General features: G+C 36.2%; 1 protein-coding gene across 1 annotated transcript in view; it reads right to left on the bottom strand.

The window, feature by feature from the left end:
• PDE10A (phosphodiesterase 10A) overlaps nt 1–17,337 on the bottom strand; it is a 174,204-nt gene that overhangs the window by 98,701 nt on the left and 58,166 nt on the right. Inside the window, exon 2 of the mRNA XM_066315839.1 lies at nt 754–882. Within this exon, the coding sequence (XP_066171936.1) occupies nt 754–882 (129 nt within the window). The remainder of the gene's footprint in view (nt 1–753; nt 883–17,337) is intronic.

Genomic DNA, 17,337 nt, shown 5'->3' with positions numbered 1-17,337 from the left:
AGGAAGAAACAATAGCCACTCTATTTAAAATAAGAATTATCATTAGAATTTTAAACCCTGAACACCTTAGAAGTCAGCCACAAAGCAAAATCATTGTTTCTTCCCTAACCTTCTTAGTAATTTCCTCTTCTGCATTTTACCCGGTACATTACAAATCATTGTTAGAATTTAATGAATCTTATGTTTGCAGACAATCCCACAAAATTTAAGATCATTACAAAATTTATGATCACTGTCAACCCAGGCTGGCTCAAAAGAAAGTTTTCTGGGTCTACTTCGCAAGGTATTTTTCCTAAGGCATCCGAACAGAAATACCTCCAGAATTTAACACACTGAGTTATAATATCTGTGTCAATGTTCTTATCTAAAATTTACTTATTGCATGTTGCAAGCAAGAACTTTTAAGATGGTATATCCAGTAATTTACTGAGGCATACTGGATAATTTTAATTCAAAACTTACCAATTTTAGACGCAAGAAAACCGAGTTATGTTGTCAAACATACAGGTTGATGGACAGAATTTGCAATTCAAAATGGGTAAACTAAACTTCCAATAGTAATATATTTCAATTAAAAAAACCCCAAAGGTTCAAAATATTTAAAAAACTGTTAGCCTATTCTGTCTTCAAAAAATGCTAGAACCTAAACACAAAAATTATAATAGTCAAGTATACCAATACCAGGTTTCCTTTTTAAATCTGAAAATAACTGAGCAGTTCAAAGGTAAATGCTAATCACAAATAAACACTTACCTTCTTGTCTGTTATTTTTCCTTTTTAGCCATTTTTCCACAGTTTCTGCACTTACACTTTCTGACACAAACTCATCCAGTACCTGGGGGTGAAGAGAAAGATACGCCTTCACTTTTTCATCTGTTAAGCCTGAAAGAGAGAACATTAATTGATTACAATATTGGTATGAACTCTCTCATATGAAAAAAATACACTGAGACCAACAAGAATCAATATCCCTTTGTTTAACACACTGATTGAATATAGGACTATTTAAATAGAGCAGAGAGAGCAATATCCTGTCAAAAAATGAGCTGTAACATAGAAAACAGTAGAAGCAAAGTGTAGCCATACAAGATACTGCGTACAAAAAGTCTCCTAAAGGGGTACACATAAACCTTACCCAGGTGAAACAGCCAGGTAGGAATATATGACTATGATTGTGACTATAAAATTATTTTCAATTTTGTTTGGATAGTTTGCATACTATCTATGCAAGATAATATATTCATAATGAAACTGGTTAGAAGGCTGTGAAACTGGAGAGAAGAATCTGAACTGAGATGTCTCACAGAGCACCACATTCAGTATTCTCACTGCAAATGGCAACAAAATCAACACAAGCTCTTACAGAACACCAAAATCATACACAATTTTCAAATACTAGAATTACTTGAGTTATTTTAACTGTATAAACTGTTTTCACAGGCATGCTTCCTTTGCTTTAGTAACGTAGTTATCAAAATGAAAATAATTGCAGATAAAAGGTATTTACAGTGTTAGCAACAAAAAGAAAACTCCAGTAAACATTTTAGAAAAAGAAGAAATATTCAGAATCTCAGATCCCTGATATTCATAAACAAATTTTCCAACTCACAAAATTATAATCTGATTATACTTCACAAATCCACCAAACAAGACAACTGGCCACATGAGGTGAACCCAGCAGTGCTGAGGCTGTCCAAAGGGGGAAGCAATACAAAGCATCTGTCCTGAGGGACTTGGCTCCAGGTTACCTTACAGGGACCCCAGTGAAAAAGCCTTAATGAGATATGAGGGGAAGAAGAGTAGCAACCACTGAAATGACTCTAAGTATGCCGACTTCTCTTGTGTTTTGTGTATTTAAATATAATAATAATATTATATAAAATATAATAGTAAATTCTCCACAGAAAGCAGCCAAGGTTCAGCAGAAAAGAGCAACACTGACCTCTTTCAGAAAGTATATATGCTACAAAATTAGACCAATTCTCTGTTTTGTGCTTTGCACAGGATCAGAACATGATGAACAGAGGTGTAGTGCAATGTCAATTCTAGTCAATGATGGTAATATTTAAGATATCTTCCAAATGTTTACTGTGAAAGTCTTCGGGAAGCAATATCAGAAGACAAACTAACAGCTCTCATTTGCAGAGGAGTATCAACCACCTACTCCACTTTCCTCACACCAACTCCACCACATCACTCACCCACATCAGCCCCCAACAGCTCAAAACTGGTTTAAACCACCCTTGCTTTTAATCCAGAGGTGGCAGCTCCTGTTGGATATCACAGCCTCAAAGAACAACATTGCCACTTAAGGCAACTCTCGATTTATGAATCACTTGAATAAGAGCTAATTGAGCATCTTGATTTTCATTAGTAAAGAAGAAAAGGTTTATCCTAAATCAGTAAGACAAGTAGAAAATCAGCAAGTGGGGCAAAACCAAGCAAAATGCCACTACTTTCATTGTTTAACCTTAGGTGACAGCTTGTAGAGTTAGATCATAATGCAGCTATAAAGAAGTATAAGTACAAAATGAATAAGATGATTGTAAGGCCAATTCAGGGACCACTTCACGTTCAGAAAAAATCAAACTCTTAATATCATTCTGTAATTTGTTCAAATTAGAAAAATGTAGTACCTTGAAAAAATATTTCTAATTTCATAGTTAGAAAACTTGAAAAGGAAACCTGTCTTAAGAATCACTCAAAAGAGTACCACATTTTAAAGATTTAGCCATCAGAATGTCATCAAAATGTATCTGCCCTTTAATTTCTACATGAAAAATAATCAAAAAAAGACTTGTCTGCTACTTACAAGCTGTCTTTAGACTGCAAAGAAACACTTTTTTTGCTTCCAGTTAAAAACTAGGACCTGAAAAGATTGTGAAATTAGCAACTGGAACTCTGAAAGGATTGATTTGTTTCTTCAGTGAAAATAACTTTTCTTTCTTGATCCAAACCTTTATAAGTTGTGGGGTTTGTAAAACACACATCGGAATTTAATAAAATGCCAATCTGAAATGAGACTTCAGTCAAAGGTCTCAAGTTTAATATCCACATATCATGTAACTACAGCAACCTAAAGGTAAAAACTTTGCTTTAACCTTATACAGAAAAGTGATTCATGGAGCTGATATAAGAAATCCCAACTAGTCTTTAAATTGCCCTTCTATATTTCACTAAAGGTATCTGTGTGGATGTTTTTTCTCAATGTGGATTTGTAGATGGGAGCAAGAACAGGATTTACAACTATGTTTGCAGAGTTAAAAAGGAGTAACTTAAACCTATTTTCTACATGGATTAAGGCCAACTTATCAGTCAGCTCTCAATTATTAGCCTGCTGCACCAAAAAACATACCCTGCAAACATACACACAAACTCCATAACCAAAACTAACAATAACAGTGTAACTTGACAAAATGTTGAAATACAAGCCTTTGTGTTTTATGTAAATAAAGGCTAAAAAGTGTTGTGAAGATACCTGAATGTAAGAGCATTTAACAGCTGTGCAGGAGCAATTATGTATAAAGCCCCCTTGATTGCAAGATGTACATTAGAATAAAGTTATTGCATAATAACATGCACACACTTTCCCTCTTGAACATTCACATGCTCCTAAAAACTTCTAGTATGTGTATTTTTGTTAAATATTATTGATCTCTCTATTGAAGCATTGTAATCCCTTGATTCTGAAAACTGAAAAAAAAACCACTATTTGAATATTTAGAGGCAATGATTACTAACATTAAAACAACCAAAAAAAACAGGACAGTACACACTGGCACTCCAGAAACAAAAGTTTATCATGCCAATCAGGTGCCATTTAAAGAATTACCAACAAACATAACATAAGCCAATGCTGGTTATTAATTTTTCTGTTACTAACGCACTGGTCTTAAGTATGTGGGGCAGCAAACCTTTCTGCATTCTTTCATGTTAGAAATTAATAGTTTCTCCTCTACTACTAATAGTAGTTTCTCCACTACTACTTCTCCTCTCCCTTCCCATGACCTTGAGTAATGCCAGGACTTCTCTCACTCTTGTTCATCATTTCTTGTGTGGAGCATCAAGTGCGTACATCAAAGGTGCCTAGCAAAGGAGAAGGCAGCAGTGCACACATCCTTAACTGTGTTGGTCTGTGCACTTCCTTCCAAGCAGCCCAAACAAAAGCTCCCCTCATTTCATTTCGTTCACCCCCAGAAAGCATCACCTCTTGTATGTGGACCTCATCTGTCCTCTGACAGAGCTGTGACAGTTACCAAGAAGGACCATCACTCAGGAGGGCTGAACTCTGGCCAACAGCCTAGCATTTAGCAGGCCAGAAAGCATAGAATGACTGCAATAATTCCTCTGGGAATTAAAGGAGGAATCTGGCATTTGATTTGGATGCCCATTCTTTCCATTTATGCAGTGGAGTTTGCCCTCCATGCATATATTCTGTTTAATTAAAAATACACACACCAAACCACCTTGCATTCTTACTTGAAAATGATCAACTCACATTACACTGCTGCTATCTGACACAATTTGCTGTTATCGTGTTTTATGCACATATTAACTACTTGTTCTGATTTTGTGATTAAATAATGAAGGACACACACAAATCAGATAAGCTCTTTTTTCACTCCCCTCTGAAAAAACCATAGGCAAAGAAACAGCTCCAACTGCCTATCACTGGTGGCAGCCCAGCAGCTCCTCACTTCCTGACCAGCACATCCAGTTAGGTTGTGTAGATTTCAGTTTGAAATGTTCCCTTGGGTCATATCATCTGCTTTTAAAAGTTTCTTCATATGTATAGAAAATATTAATCAAGTTTGGTTTGTTCCATATTTTTAATTTCTAGGCCACTCCTGTCTTAACAGTGAAATACAACTTTCCAATAAATGCTGGGGTTTATGCAAGTGGTTCACCTTATTGTGGGGCTTTTTGTATATTTCATTTATTACAGGGTAGGACAATGTAAAGCTGGCAAAGCTCAACGCAAAGCAGAGTGCAGAATACAGCCTTTCCTCCTGACATCACCTGAGAGACAAGTCCTTGATCAGCAAGAGGTCATTTTACTGCCAGAGGAAACAACCTTTCTAGCAGGACGTTCATCCTGGGATGTTAAGAGTGAGAAGGGTAAACAAAATTATAGAAAAGCAATTGTATTTACTTGTAGTATTTCTAGAAATTTATGTATTAGTGCACTATATGAAAAATATAGCCCTGTTTTTCTACTTTGCATATGCCTGAGGCTCTAGCTGTGCAATCTCATTTGGGATTTGTGGATTGCATAGCTCATGCCAGTCCCAGTCCATTAAAATTTTGGGGTTGTGTTTTGGGTTTGGTTTTTTTAAGTGGAGGTTTGGTTTTTCTAAATAACTCCGCGTCTTTCAATTCAGCATGTGTGAGTGGTTTGGTGCCATTTTGGGTTCTTTTTTTCCTACCCAGACTATTGAGAAATAGAGGGTTCTTTTCACTAGAATTAATAGCAGAAATACATATAAATTTTGAAACCAAAATTATGTGTGGATTTTTTCCCCTTTTTTATTTTACTAAACTAATAATATAAAGTAAAGATATTGCTACCAAGTATCACAGTCCAGTTATTACAACTTAAAATAGCAAGTCAAACCCTTTATTTGTCTGGTTCAACAAATAACTATCTTTTCAATAGTCTAATGACTAGTACTTTAAAAACGTGCTTCATTTCACTGAGGGTAAAGAATAAAGAAACCTTTACCTGAAGATAATTCAGCTACTTGAGTAGAGCTGTTTAAAGAGGAATACTTATTCACGTAGTTTACGAACCAACACAGGAAATTATATTTACTCTTTATGTATTTCAATGACCAGGAAGTAATAAAGCATAACAATGGACAAAGTTTATAGAACAGAAAGATTCTTCTAAATTAATGTGATCAATATTTACCTGGTGGATTACCCCCATCCTCTTAATGTCTATGTTGAGTTTTAGTAGAGACAGAAATTGTAAACACTGTTGCAGTCTTATATGCCACTGTCCTCTTAAGGTATCAGAAAAATGCTCTTTGGAAAATAACTAAATATCAACACTTCAAAACAAAAGCATAAAACACTAGCACTTCTGTCTTAAGGAAGAAAATGTTTCTTGGGCAGAGGTGACAAATTATACCCAATTTCACATCTTAAAACTCACTGTAAAATGAGTTTTACGTTAAAGTATAATGGCACTACAAGGAAGCACTGTAGGCTTGTCTAGATCAGTAAGCTGAATATGTATAGGGCTATTCACAGACCTGAAACCAAGTGGTGTATAACTCCTTCATCCTTAGTACTAAGCTTTCTTGATCTCCAACAATGAAGCTAAGGGGAAACTGAAAGGTTGATTGCCTGCTGGGAACCATCCCTGACCCGACTCTACTCCAGAGCAACATTTGACACCCATCCCGGACATCACTAGCTGGCTTGGAAAATGCAATGCCAAGAACCATTCCAGACAAAAATCCAATTCTAGTACAAAAAAATACTCCTTTGCATTGTTTAGTAGCTCAGATAGAGCAGAGCTGGGTTTAAAAATAAAACAAGAAAAAAACCCTTCAAACATCAATTATCAGTAATTATTCCTTGCCTTTGAGCCAGTCTTGAACAGTCTTCCTTCAGAGGAAAAAAAATTCATAAAGTCAAAAATCACTAGACAGTCATATTTTTGCTTTCAGCTTTTTCTGCTGCCTAAAATATTTAAAACATTTCTTAGATATTAGATAACCTGTGTAGTATTGTATGGATTAATGGCTCTGCTCTCTGATTCTTAATCCATGTCACACTGCACTCTCCTCTGAGAATAGCTTCACTGAGCTCAGTATAAAGCAGAACTGACTGTGAATGAGCTGAAAGAATTGAAGCCTAGAGCTATGTTTAAAAATCTGCTCCATTTAGCAACATGAGTCACACACGTCATTAGTAATTCTTGCAATTTTTTCGTTAGCGTTGCGATATTTGGCCTTTTTTCTGAAACCACCAGCTTAATCAAACCTCATAATTAGGCAAGAATTTTAATTTTCACCTAAAGTTTCTGGTTCCCAGTCTGGGGGGGGACACATGGAGAGTCAGGAAAGAATGGGTAAAAACTGATGAGCCAGGCTAATACTTAGAAAGGGTCAGCATTTGATCCTAGAGTAGCTAATCTCTGAAAGACTGCAGTCATTGCTTCCCTCCAAACCCTTGCACTTGACATACCTTTTGCCCATTTAGACAGGATCTGATGGTTTGAAAACATTGTGAGTGTGTACATTGGTCATTGTAAGAAATCAGGTGGATTTTGCACATCAAGAAGGCTTTTACGTGTTAATGAACACGAAAGGAAATAACTACAAATGCTGTGAATGCTGCATCTCTTAACAATAAGAACTAATTAATTAAAACAAAAAAAAATGCACACGTTAATTTGTTTGGTTTAATAAGTAATTCTTCCCTGAAATTAGAGGGACTGCAGAGTCACAGCAAGTATAGGCAAAGTCTTAATTTCTCCAAGTAGCTAACAATATATAGTACTACATAAAAAACCTCCAAGCTGAGGGGGAAAAAAAAAAAATCACAATGATAAAGATAAAACATCATCTGAAATGAAAAACAACCTTACCTCAAAAAAAAGTAAAATAATGCCTAATTTGATTTTTTTCTCATCTTAAGTAACTAAATTATGAAGAGAGAAGTTTCACACTTCCTCAAAAATCAGCATTTGAAAATAAATACCATAATTGTATGAAAAAAGACGACTTGAAATATCTGAAAGTCATCCAGAATACCTAATTTGAACACAGCTTTGCCTGTGTACTCCTTTATCTAAAGTAGTCTTGTCCCATCTCTTACTCACACAAAGATCACCTCTCTGTTTTTCTACAGAACTTTATAAGTGATATTTGTAGTTATTCTCAAAAGCATTCAAGGCATGTGTGTACATTGCTTCATTTGGATTAAGCATTAATCCCATTAAATCAATCCCTTCTTTGTTCAAAGCATCAGGATTCAAAACCACAGGCACAGTCAGTTTTGAAATATCCTTTTCAAGTCAGACTTTTTATCTTAATCCATTTAAGTACACAGGAATGTAATGTGACCGAGCGCTCCAACCTGACATTACTGGTCTGGCAAAAAGTATAATCACTAACAAGAAGCAATCAGAATGGTCAAACCTCTTTGATTTCTCTTTTCTTGAAAAGTCAATTCACAAGCTTGTCTGTGAGCAGCTCCAGTCACCTTTTTTGTCCCTCATGCATTGCTAGACAAAACTCAATACATGGCTCTGGCATACCACCAGTGAAAACCAATAATGCCGTATCTGAAAACTCCTCACTGCTGACTTAGGTACTTTAAAAGTGCATATGTTTGCATAAATTTTACTATTAGTAGTTTCAATTCTTCATTCAAAGGTGAATGTTTAATTACATGAGCCTCCAGTAACTGTATAAACCTGCAGTCTCTGCATACATGCAAATGACAGCAGTGGCCATGTGACATCTCAGCCAGGAGCCAGCAGCTCTGCTAAAGTTTGAGAGAGAGAGAAAATAAAGACCAGCTCAGCTAAACAGAACTGGAATATGCTCATACAGAAAGAATACCAACAACCACCACATCCTGTATCCTGTAATTAAAATCCCATATTCCTGATGAAAAAGCCATGGATGCACTCGAACACGCCAGATGCTGAGCAAGGTGTGGACATACGGCCTGTAGTTTCCACCAACTTTCACAGTGTTTTTTCTGACGTTATCAGCACCTTGCAAGTCTGAGCCCTACACATCTGCAGATACTCAGCTGCTTATGTCTCGCAAAATCTAACACTCAAGAACTGTGCAGAACTGGCAGCTCTGAGCTCTGCTTCAGTATTAACTTAAAAAGCAAAAAAATCATATAAAACTCGTGATGAAATAATTTTCATTACCTAGAGCTTAAAAAAGTCCTATAATCCTTCCATAGGAATTATACATATGCCTAATGGAGTCATAGTAGAGTATTTTCAGTTTGAATATTCATTTTTCATGGAGTTTCAAAACGCACTTTAGGTTGTCTGAATGGCATAATCCTATATGTATGCTGCTATACTGTAATATTGTTCATTAGTTGATGTATGGGGCTTTTTAAAACTGTCTTACTTTCCTGGTTTGAGAGTAGCTTTTCTCCAGTTCTCATTAGCACACTGGAGTAACTCTGAGGGGTCTGTAAAAAGCTTTATTTGCCTTCCAAGTGCACGATGGAACCAAATTTAGAAATTTAATTAACACTCTGCAAAGAGCTAACAAAAGGACTACAGACCTGCTCTCAGACTTGCAAATTGTAACCAAATAATTTCAAGCATTATCTTAAGGTTACTGATAAAAATAATTATTAACATAATTTTTAAATAAAGCATTATATGAAGTAGGTTAAAATGTATTTGTAGATGTATAAGGAACATCTCAGTATAATTATCTACTTTTTCTTTCTTGTGTGTAACACATGGAGCCAGGGAATATACCTGAAGAGAAATGCATATCTTAATAAAGACTAAACAAATATTAAAATACATTAATAACTCATTATGAAAAATCTGAAGTCCCTCAGAACATGGACATAAATAATCTCTTAAGTGAGTATATACAGCTTCAGATTAAACTACTTAAAATCTAATGATCAGGTTTAGAATGACTTCACTCTTTCCTTGAGAACAGGTGGTGGGACCAAGTTCTTGATTTCTGTCTTCTGCAGTAATACTTTCTGGCTGATGTAATGTCTTCCTCCCACCTGACATCTAATCCTGGAGTAGCTCCCTTTCTGAGTGAACTCTTCTGGAAAAAGTAGTCCCATTCCCTTTACTACCAGTGGTTTACTGCTGATTTATTACTTAAAACAAACTTTCATGAATACAGTTCTGTAAACGCTTTATATATACTTACCAATATAAATGTGCAGTCCTGTTTACAAACTGCATCTTAACTTACTCCACAAACAAGATCCACTATTATGAAACCTTTGAGGGATGCTACATGCCTCTGCTAAGTCTCATTCTGTTACTTCACTAAAGTGGAGACAGAGAATGTTCCCCCTTCTCAAAGGAGCACCCCACTCCCTCTTAACGCTTAGATTAGTAGACATGTTAGGACAGTTTCCCAGAGCACAGAACTCCTCAGAAATAACACCTACACACAGTCAAATAACATGCTACTTCTCAACAAGACTGGACACCTGAGAGCCTCTACTTTGGGGATACTAGGACCCTATCTGCAGCACCACAGACCAGGATTCGTCATTCTTTTTTAATCCCCTCCAAACTTAATGTCTTAGGATGCTGAAAGAGAAACAGTCAGCATCCTTCACAAAATGAGAAGGTACAAAACCCAGAGAAATCGGTCACTAAAAAGTACTAATAAAAGAAACATAACACAACCACATCCAAAAAGGTTTGATCTGGTTCATGGGAAGGAAGCTCTTAAAAAACAAACCATGCTAGCCCAGCGCTTTCTAGACATCATGGCTAAAATAAAACATATAGAAAAATATACAAATTAGTCTAAATTATCAATTTCACATATTCTGTAACTCCTTTAAGTCCTGCACCCAGGTCACTCATGAAGATGCTGAAGAGCACAGGGCTGAAGATGGAGCCCTGTGGAACTCCAGCAGTGACAGATCCCTAGTCTGATGTCAGCCCATTCACTGTAACCCTTTGTCTCCGACCCGTGAGCCAGTTGCTCACTCATTGCGTAACTCTTTTATATCCAGCTGTGTGCTGGACATCTTGTGCAGGAGGATCATGTATGAGACCGCATCAAAACCTTTGCTGAAGTCCAAAATGATCACTATGCACAACCCTGATGACATGTTGAATGGAAAACTTTAGACGGGATGCAAGAAACAGGCTGCAAGGAGCAGTTCTTATTTGAGCTAAAGATTAGCCATGATATTTACAGGTTCATTTGTTTAAAGATAGATAGAAAGTGCTGCCAAGACCCTGACCTATTGATTAACACAAAAGGTGTCATCTGCTAGATGTACATGAAGCCTAACAAATTGAAGGCTGAGCTAGTGCACATCTTTTTTAAAAAAGGCATCTGGATTTTAAATAAAAGGCTAAGCTGTAAAAGAGTTTATTGCATTTTCCATTTAGTCCCCTCAGGTTGCTAATAGGTATAAAATGGATGTACCTATTAAATAAATATCAAATAAAATATTAAAATACCATTCTAATCGCAGTATCAATTTTTCTTATTTTACCTTCCAGCAATTAATTTTTTTTTCCTTTCTTACTTTAAAGATTACCTTGAAAGAGTTTTCAGCATTCGTAAAGGTACTGCTGGTCTGAATAACATCTATCCTTTACACAGTGGAACAGGCTCATTTTTCTAAATTATAACACTATTCTTACAAGATTTCACAATTCCAAAGAGATTTAACTCCAAGTATCCACATGCAAACATTCAACTATTCCTACAGTAGTTACAGAAAATTCTCTAACCTAATTCAAGCATCTTGACAAATTTCTATACCTAAAACAAGAAAAGAACTTTTATATTTTAAAAGCTTCTAAAAACCTTCCAAAATATCAAGTTTTCATGACAGACTCTTGCTTTATCACTTGAATGTTAGAGGGTACATCATAGCCTTCCCTAAACACCACCAGAAATGCTACACAGCAGCTATTTTAGCAACAAAGCTGAAAAACAAAAATTGGCATCACATAATTGATCTTGGAAACTGCTTTCTTTTTATTCTACATTTTGGATTACTATAAAATATAGATACAAGATACCTCTTTATACAAAACTGAACTTAGACTGACATTTGAAATAATAAAAACCCTATTTAATTCTTTTGTAGGGAATAGAAAGCCTACCTTCAGACTAATTAAGCACTGAAAGTAAAGCACTAACTCCATCAAACTGTCAGAAAAAAGTTAGAAACTCCAATTTATTTAAAACACTATCAAGGAAGAGAAGTCTTTTCTTTTTTTCTGTCAGCTCTTTTTTTTTCAGCTGTATAAATGAACAGAGGGAAAAATGAATTTTCAGAGATGCTATCTCTGCTCAATTGTATGGTGATGGATGAATGATATCTCTATGTCAGTAAAGTACAGCCTAGGAAAAGCAGCATAATTTGAGATACTTAAAAGAATACGCTACTGAAGTAAAGGAGGTTTGAAGTGATAATTAAATACTGTGTTACATACACTTGTGCATTACAGACAAGGACACATTGTGCAACTCTTATTTGCACTGGTGAAAACTTACAGGAGTAGTCCTACTGACGTCAGCGAGACTACTTATGTGGGTAAGAGCTCACTAAAACGTGAAGGGTTGTGCAACAAAGCCCCAAACACGTCTCATTCCACACATTGTTTCAAGCTTTGTTCCTCAACCACAATTTTTTTCTCTAATAGTGTTAATAATATTATTTCGCTAGTATTACCACTCAGAAAAATATGTGAAAGCATACAACTTGTTTAGCAGTATCTGACATACTCCAGTTTTTCAGCTAGACACGAAAGCAGAGGCACACAAGAATTGCCAATTCACTGAGGTTGTCAGGTCCTCTAGAGATTGCCACCAAAGTGTAAGTGATCCTTTCAAGCTGCAGTTGGTTTCTCAGGGTCCTGCTCTGCCAGCTTTGAGTATCATCTCCAAGGACAGATAGAGACTCCACAGCCTCTCTGTGCAGTCAGTGGCAGTGTTCAGGTAGAAATCCCTGTGTTTCAGTTTGTACCCAATGTGGTTTGTCCTCTTGCTGGGAACAGCCACGAAGAACCTGAACTGGCTCCATTTCTTTTACTTCCCCCTATAAAGGATACTTACACTAACAGGTAAGGTCGCCCCTGAGCCTTTCTTTTCTTCAGTCTGAACAGTCCACAGTCCCAATCATCTTTATGGCCCTTCACTGGACTCACACTGTCCACATCTCTCTTGCACTGGTGAGTACAACATAGGGCCCAGTACCCAAGATCCTACCGAGGGCTGGGTAGGATCACCCTTCAACCTGCTGGCAATGCTCTTCCTAATGCTGGGATGCCCCTGGCCTTCTTTGCTTTGAAGGCACACAGCTTGAGCAGGTTCAATAGATTTACAAGAAGAAATGCTGCAGGGATTTCTACTTCCTGGCAGGTGAAATAAATGAAAATACTTTCTACTGACTTGGATGTTGGCACCACCGAATAAAAAACAACATATGGCATTGGCTGCTTTTCCAAAAGCTTTCACTGCTGTGGCAATGCTCTACGCACGCAATCTCATCTGGCAAAACATCTTCCATCAATACTATTTTAGACAAGAATTCAAACAATCTATTTGTTACTATTTTAAGAACTTCTTTTTGGCAACCACAGTAGAACAAAGACGCAGTGTTTCAGTCATGCCCCAAGTTTTTATTATAAAGCTTAAGCAAATGCCAAGAATCCAAGACTAGTTTCAAAAATTAAAAATGAGCAGCTGCATCTTTTCCCTGTCCTCCTCCCCTTCATCATCTCCCCACCCTCTTTTGTTTGTTTTGGAGACAGTGTAGCTCACAAACACGTGTTCACCTCCAAAAAGCATCCTTAGAAAAGAAAAGAATGGGGAAAGGGGGAGAAGGGTTGGAAAGTGCAGAAGTGAAAGGAAAACAGGAGAGATGAAAACTGAGGGCTTGTATTTGTACAGGACTCAGGAAACATGTTTTTAAAAAAATTTCATATTGACAGGATGCATATCCTGCATTGTGCCTTTGCTATAACGACACATTCAAACTCTTCACAGACAAAGATGATAAAGTACTCAATGAGAAAAAAATACTGGTAGAATCAACTTCTACTAATTGCTTTGTAACAACCTGGTTTGTCTAAAGCCCATTTGAACTTGGCCATTGACTACATTCAGAAAAACACTTTAATACCATAAAAAAATCTATATAAGACAGACACTATAACACATGAAATTGAGGCACATTTCCACAAGGTTGGTCATAAATTTTCACTTTAACGTGTTACAGTACTGATGGCTGAGATTCTGATTTCCATCCAGCTTGCTGACCAACCCAACAGTTCTCATGAGCCCATGATAGGTCCCTTACAATATCATACAGTGACCAAAAAAACCCCATGTGACAGCACATAAATACACTGATCCACTGCCAAAACTAGCCAGTTAAAAGCTGTGTCATAAAATATCCAACAGGAGAAAAACATAAAAGGACTTCAAAAATTTTAAATTAGACAAAATAAAGAGATTTAACAAATAGGTAGCTATCAACATTTTTAAAGTCCTTCAGATTCACTCTGGGAAAGCCTCCAAGACTGCAACTTCCGTAGGCTGGAGAATATAAATTTTAATACTATTCAATTTAACTGACAGTGACACGAAAGATCTGGAGAAAATCCAGTGCACCCAGATAACTAAATGACTCCATGTCGCACTGCAAGAAAAATGGCAGCAGGAGGTCTCTCAAGGATTTGGTATCAATGAAAAAAGCAGTCATAAATACCAGTACATTACTCTTTCTCTTTTACTATCACTGTCACATTATTTTACAGACTAATGGCTTAGTAATTTTGTGAACAGCAGTTCTGAGGACTTCATAGTGCTGGCACTGTTCACATTACTACAGGAGCTAACAAATGTACCTGATAGTGAAACTCATCCAAGTCCCTGGCATGTCTTTCCAGCAAACAAGCAATGCTTCTGTTTAAGCAACTGTGACACACACACTCCAAGTCTGTTGCAAGAAATCCAAGCATTTCAAAGTCAATAGACACCAAATACTTTCATAATTTGAACACACTCAGCATGACGGCAGCTGGAGAAATCTTAATATGCATGGATTTTTATTTGGGGGAGTAGTGGTGCAGAGATTAGTAAAAGGAACAAAGGATAAAACAAAGGGTTATTAAAAATGCATCAACTCAAATCCTTTAGGCACAGTTGTCTTCCCATGTGATACAAAGGCTCAAGAAATACTGGATAAATTATCAGCAGGAAAAAGTCACAGGGCTACATAGATGGAGACATTTTCACCATGGATAAATGGACAGAGAAAAGCTGGGAGAAACACAAAGAAAATGCAGAAGAAAACTTGAGGCATGAGCATGAACATGGGTCAGAAAGCACAAAGGCTATTCAAGAGGTAAAGGAATGACTAACCAAACTAGTACAAAACTAACCAGAAAAAAACCCCAAAACCAAACCAACCAAAGAAACAAACAAACAAAAAAATGAACCAACCCAAAACATAAATTGACAGCTTTTGACAAAATCGAGTTATCCTGTCTACCTGTGTAAACCTTCATGTTGTAGCAAAGAGTGATGAGCGTGAGGTTAGGGTTAGGCAGTCCAGGCTGAGGGAAAGCAGATTTCTTCACACAGCAACATTGATAACCTCCTTTGGTCTACAGTGATTGGGGATTACAGCCTAAAATGTGGAAGAATGAATGCATGCCATTCGAGAGGCCACGCAGCTACACTAATTTGCAAGTGCATAATATCTAGAAAAGATCAGCTAGTATGCTTTCAGGTTCAATAAACAAGTGCTTTTTAAAAATAGCCAAATCTAATCAATCCATTTTTGAAAAGAAGTTGGAAAGTAGACTTTCCCAAGAAACATAAGTATTCCAATATCCTGAAATTTGGTTTTATTTTAACCAGTATTATAAAGATAACTTTATCAGAGTATGAAAATTGACAGCATTTTTGTTTAGTTTTTCATTTTACTACTTTGTACTTTTATTATTTTCTTTAGAATTCTGAAAAATGTAAATTGAATTATTTCCTCTGATCTATTAGAACTAACATGTCTGTACTTTCATTTCAACAAAGCTGCATTTTCCAGAACATACAAACAAGTGGTGAGAGCCCACATCTCTATACCACTCAAAATTCCTCTGTTATGCAACACACAGACATGTTCTTCTTTCTTTAACTTTCCCTACTAGAAGCAGCAGAATGAGCTAAACCATACTAATTGATTTAGCTGGCAAACCATTAAGGAAAATACATTACAAGTAACATGAGCTTCCTTAGAGTCAGGCAAAGAAAAAAACACGGTGAAATCAAGCAGTGTTTTTCAACCCAAGAAGACTACCCAGTCAGTCTGAAATACCATCAGAGACACAGACAAAGTGGAGTCAAAACTGCTATTCAAAACCAGTTTTGTGTATAACCATCCCTCGCTGTGCACTTATGTGTTGAATTAGGATCTTTTAAAGCTATAGTCAATATGTTTATAAAAAACAACATTTAAAAATAAAAATATCAAAAAACTGGAATAACATTTGCAACTTTTCTTCAGAAAAAGAAATCAAAATAAAAAAGAGAATTTAAAAAAACCCAAAACCTGCTTATAAAAACTTTCTTGGAAGACTAAATTCCAAATATCACATGTGACACGTGATAAAAAAATCAGTGGGTTTACTGATGGAAAATATAATTATCTTGAATAAAGAATTTAAAGAAGAATATAGTTTTCCATAAAGTTCAATACCTGCTAGTTAACATTAATTCTCAGTTGCTTTAAGTTTGCAATTAGGCATGGAAGTGGAAAAGCACAGGGCAATTTTTTTTGGAACAGTTAAGGAAATTAGCAAATTTTATTTGTTGGAGCTCTCCAGTTAATGTCAAATCCATTTGGACATAGAAGTGTTCTGACAAAGAGTATCCAACTTATGTCAGCTATAAAACATGTAGAGGATACTTTCCAAACTTAGAACTACTGCAAAAGGTGAATGAAATATCTGGAGCTTGGTGGAGTTTTGGGGGCTAGAGGGGAGTTTGATTTGTTGGGGTTTTTATGGTAGAAGGGATTAAGAATTGAAATGCCTTCTTTAGAAATCTATTGTATTGATCAACATTTTCTTTATCCCAGAAAAATTATGTTCTAAATGTTCATAAAAAATACATATAGCACACACTTTTTACAGAGTGACAAAATCCAAAAGAACCAGCTGGAATTTAAGTAATCTCCATAAGAAAAGTTTTAATTAAGCAAAAGCTATGAATCTAAGCTATCAGAGTTATATTCTGCCTCCTCCTGACATGTTGTGTCATCTATTTGACTTTAAAAGACAATTTAAAGGAATAATGGGCAACAGCAAATAATAGCAAATTAATGAGCTTCTAGTGTGTGGTTGCCTTCATCAAAAACAAAACAAAACCAACAAACAAAAAACAAACCCTTGGTAAGAGATCAATTGCTAATAGACTCCTCGAGACTTATCTAGGAATGTATATAGGTGGGATGAGCATCTCTCCTGTTATCCAAACTGAGAAAAAAACCTTTTCCTCTAGTATTCAGGAAAAACATATTCGGGCTTCACTTTCCTTCATGCTCAGAGTATGCACCTGCAACACATTCTGAACTAGCTTAATTTCCTCTAAATCAAAGAAA

The sequence above is a fragment of the Sylvia atricapilla genome, chromosome 3 (genome assembly GCF_009819655.1).
Source record: "Sylvia atricapilla isolate bSylAtr1 chromosome 3, bSylAtr1.pri, whole genome shotgun sequence".
Lineage (NCBI taxonomy): Eukaryota > Metazoa > Chordata > Aves > Passeriformes > Sylviidae > Sylvia > Sylvia atricapilla.
This window is presented reverse-complemented; position numbering and strand designations above follow the sequence as displayed.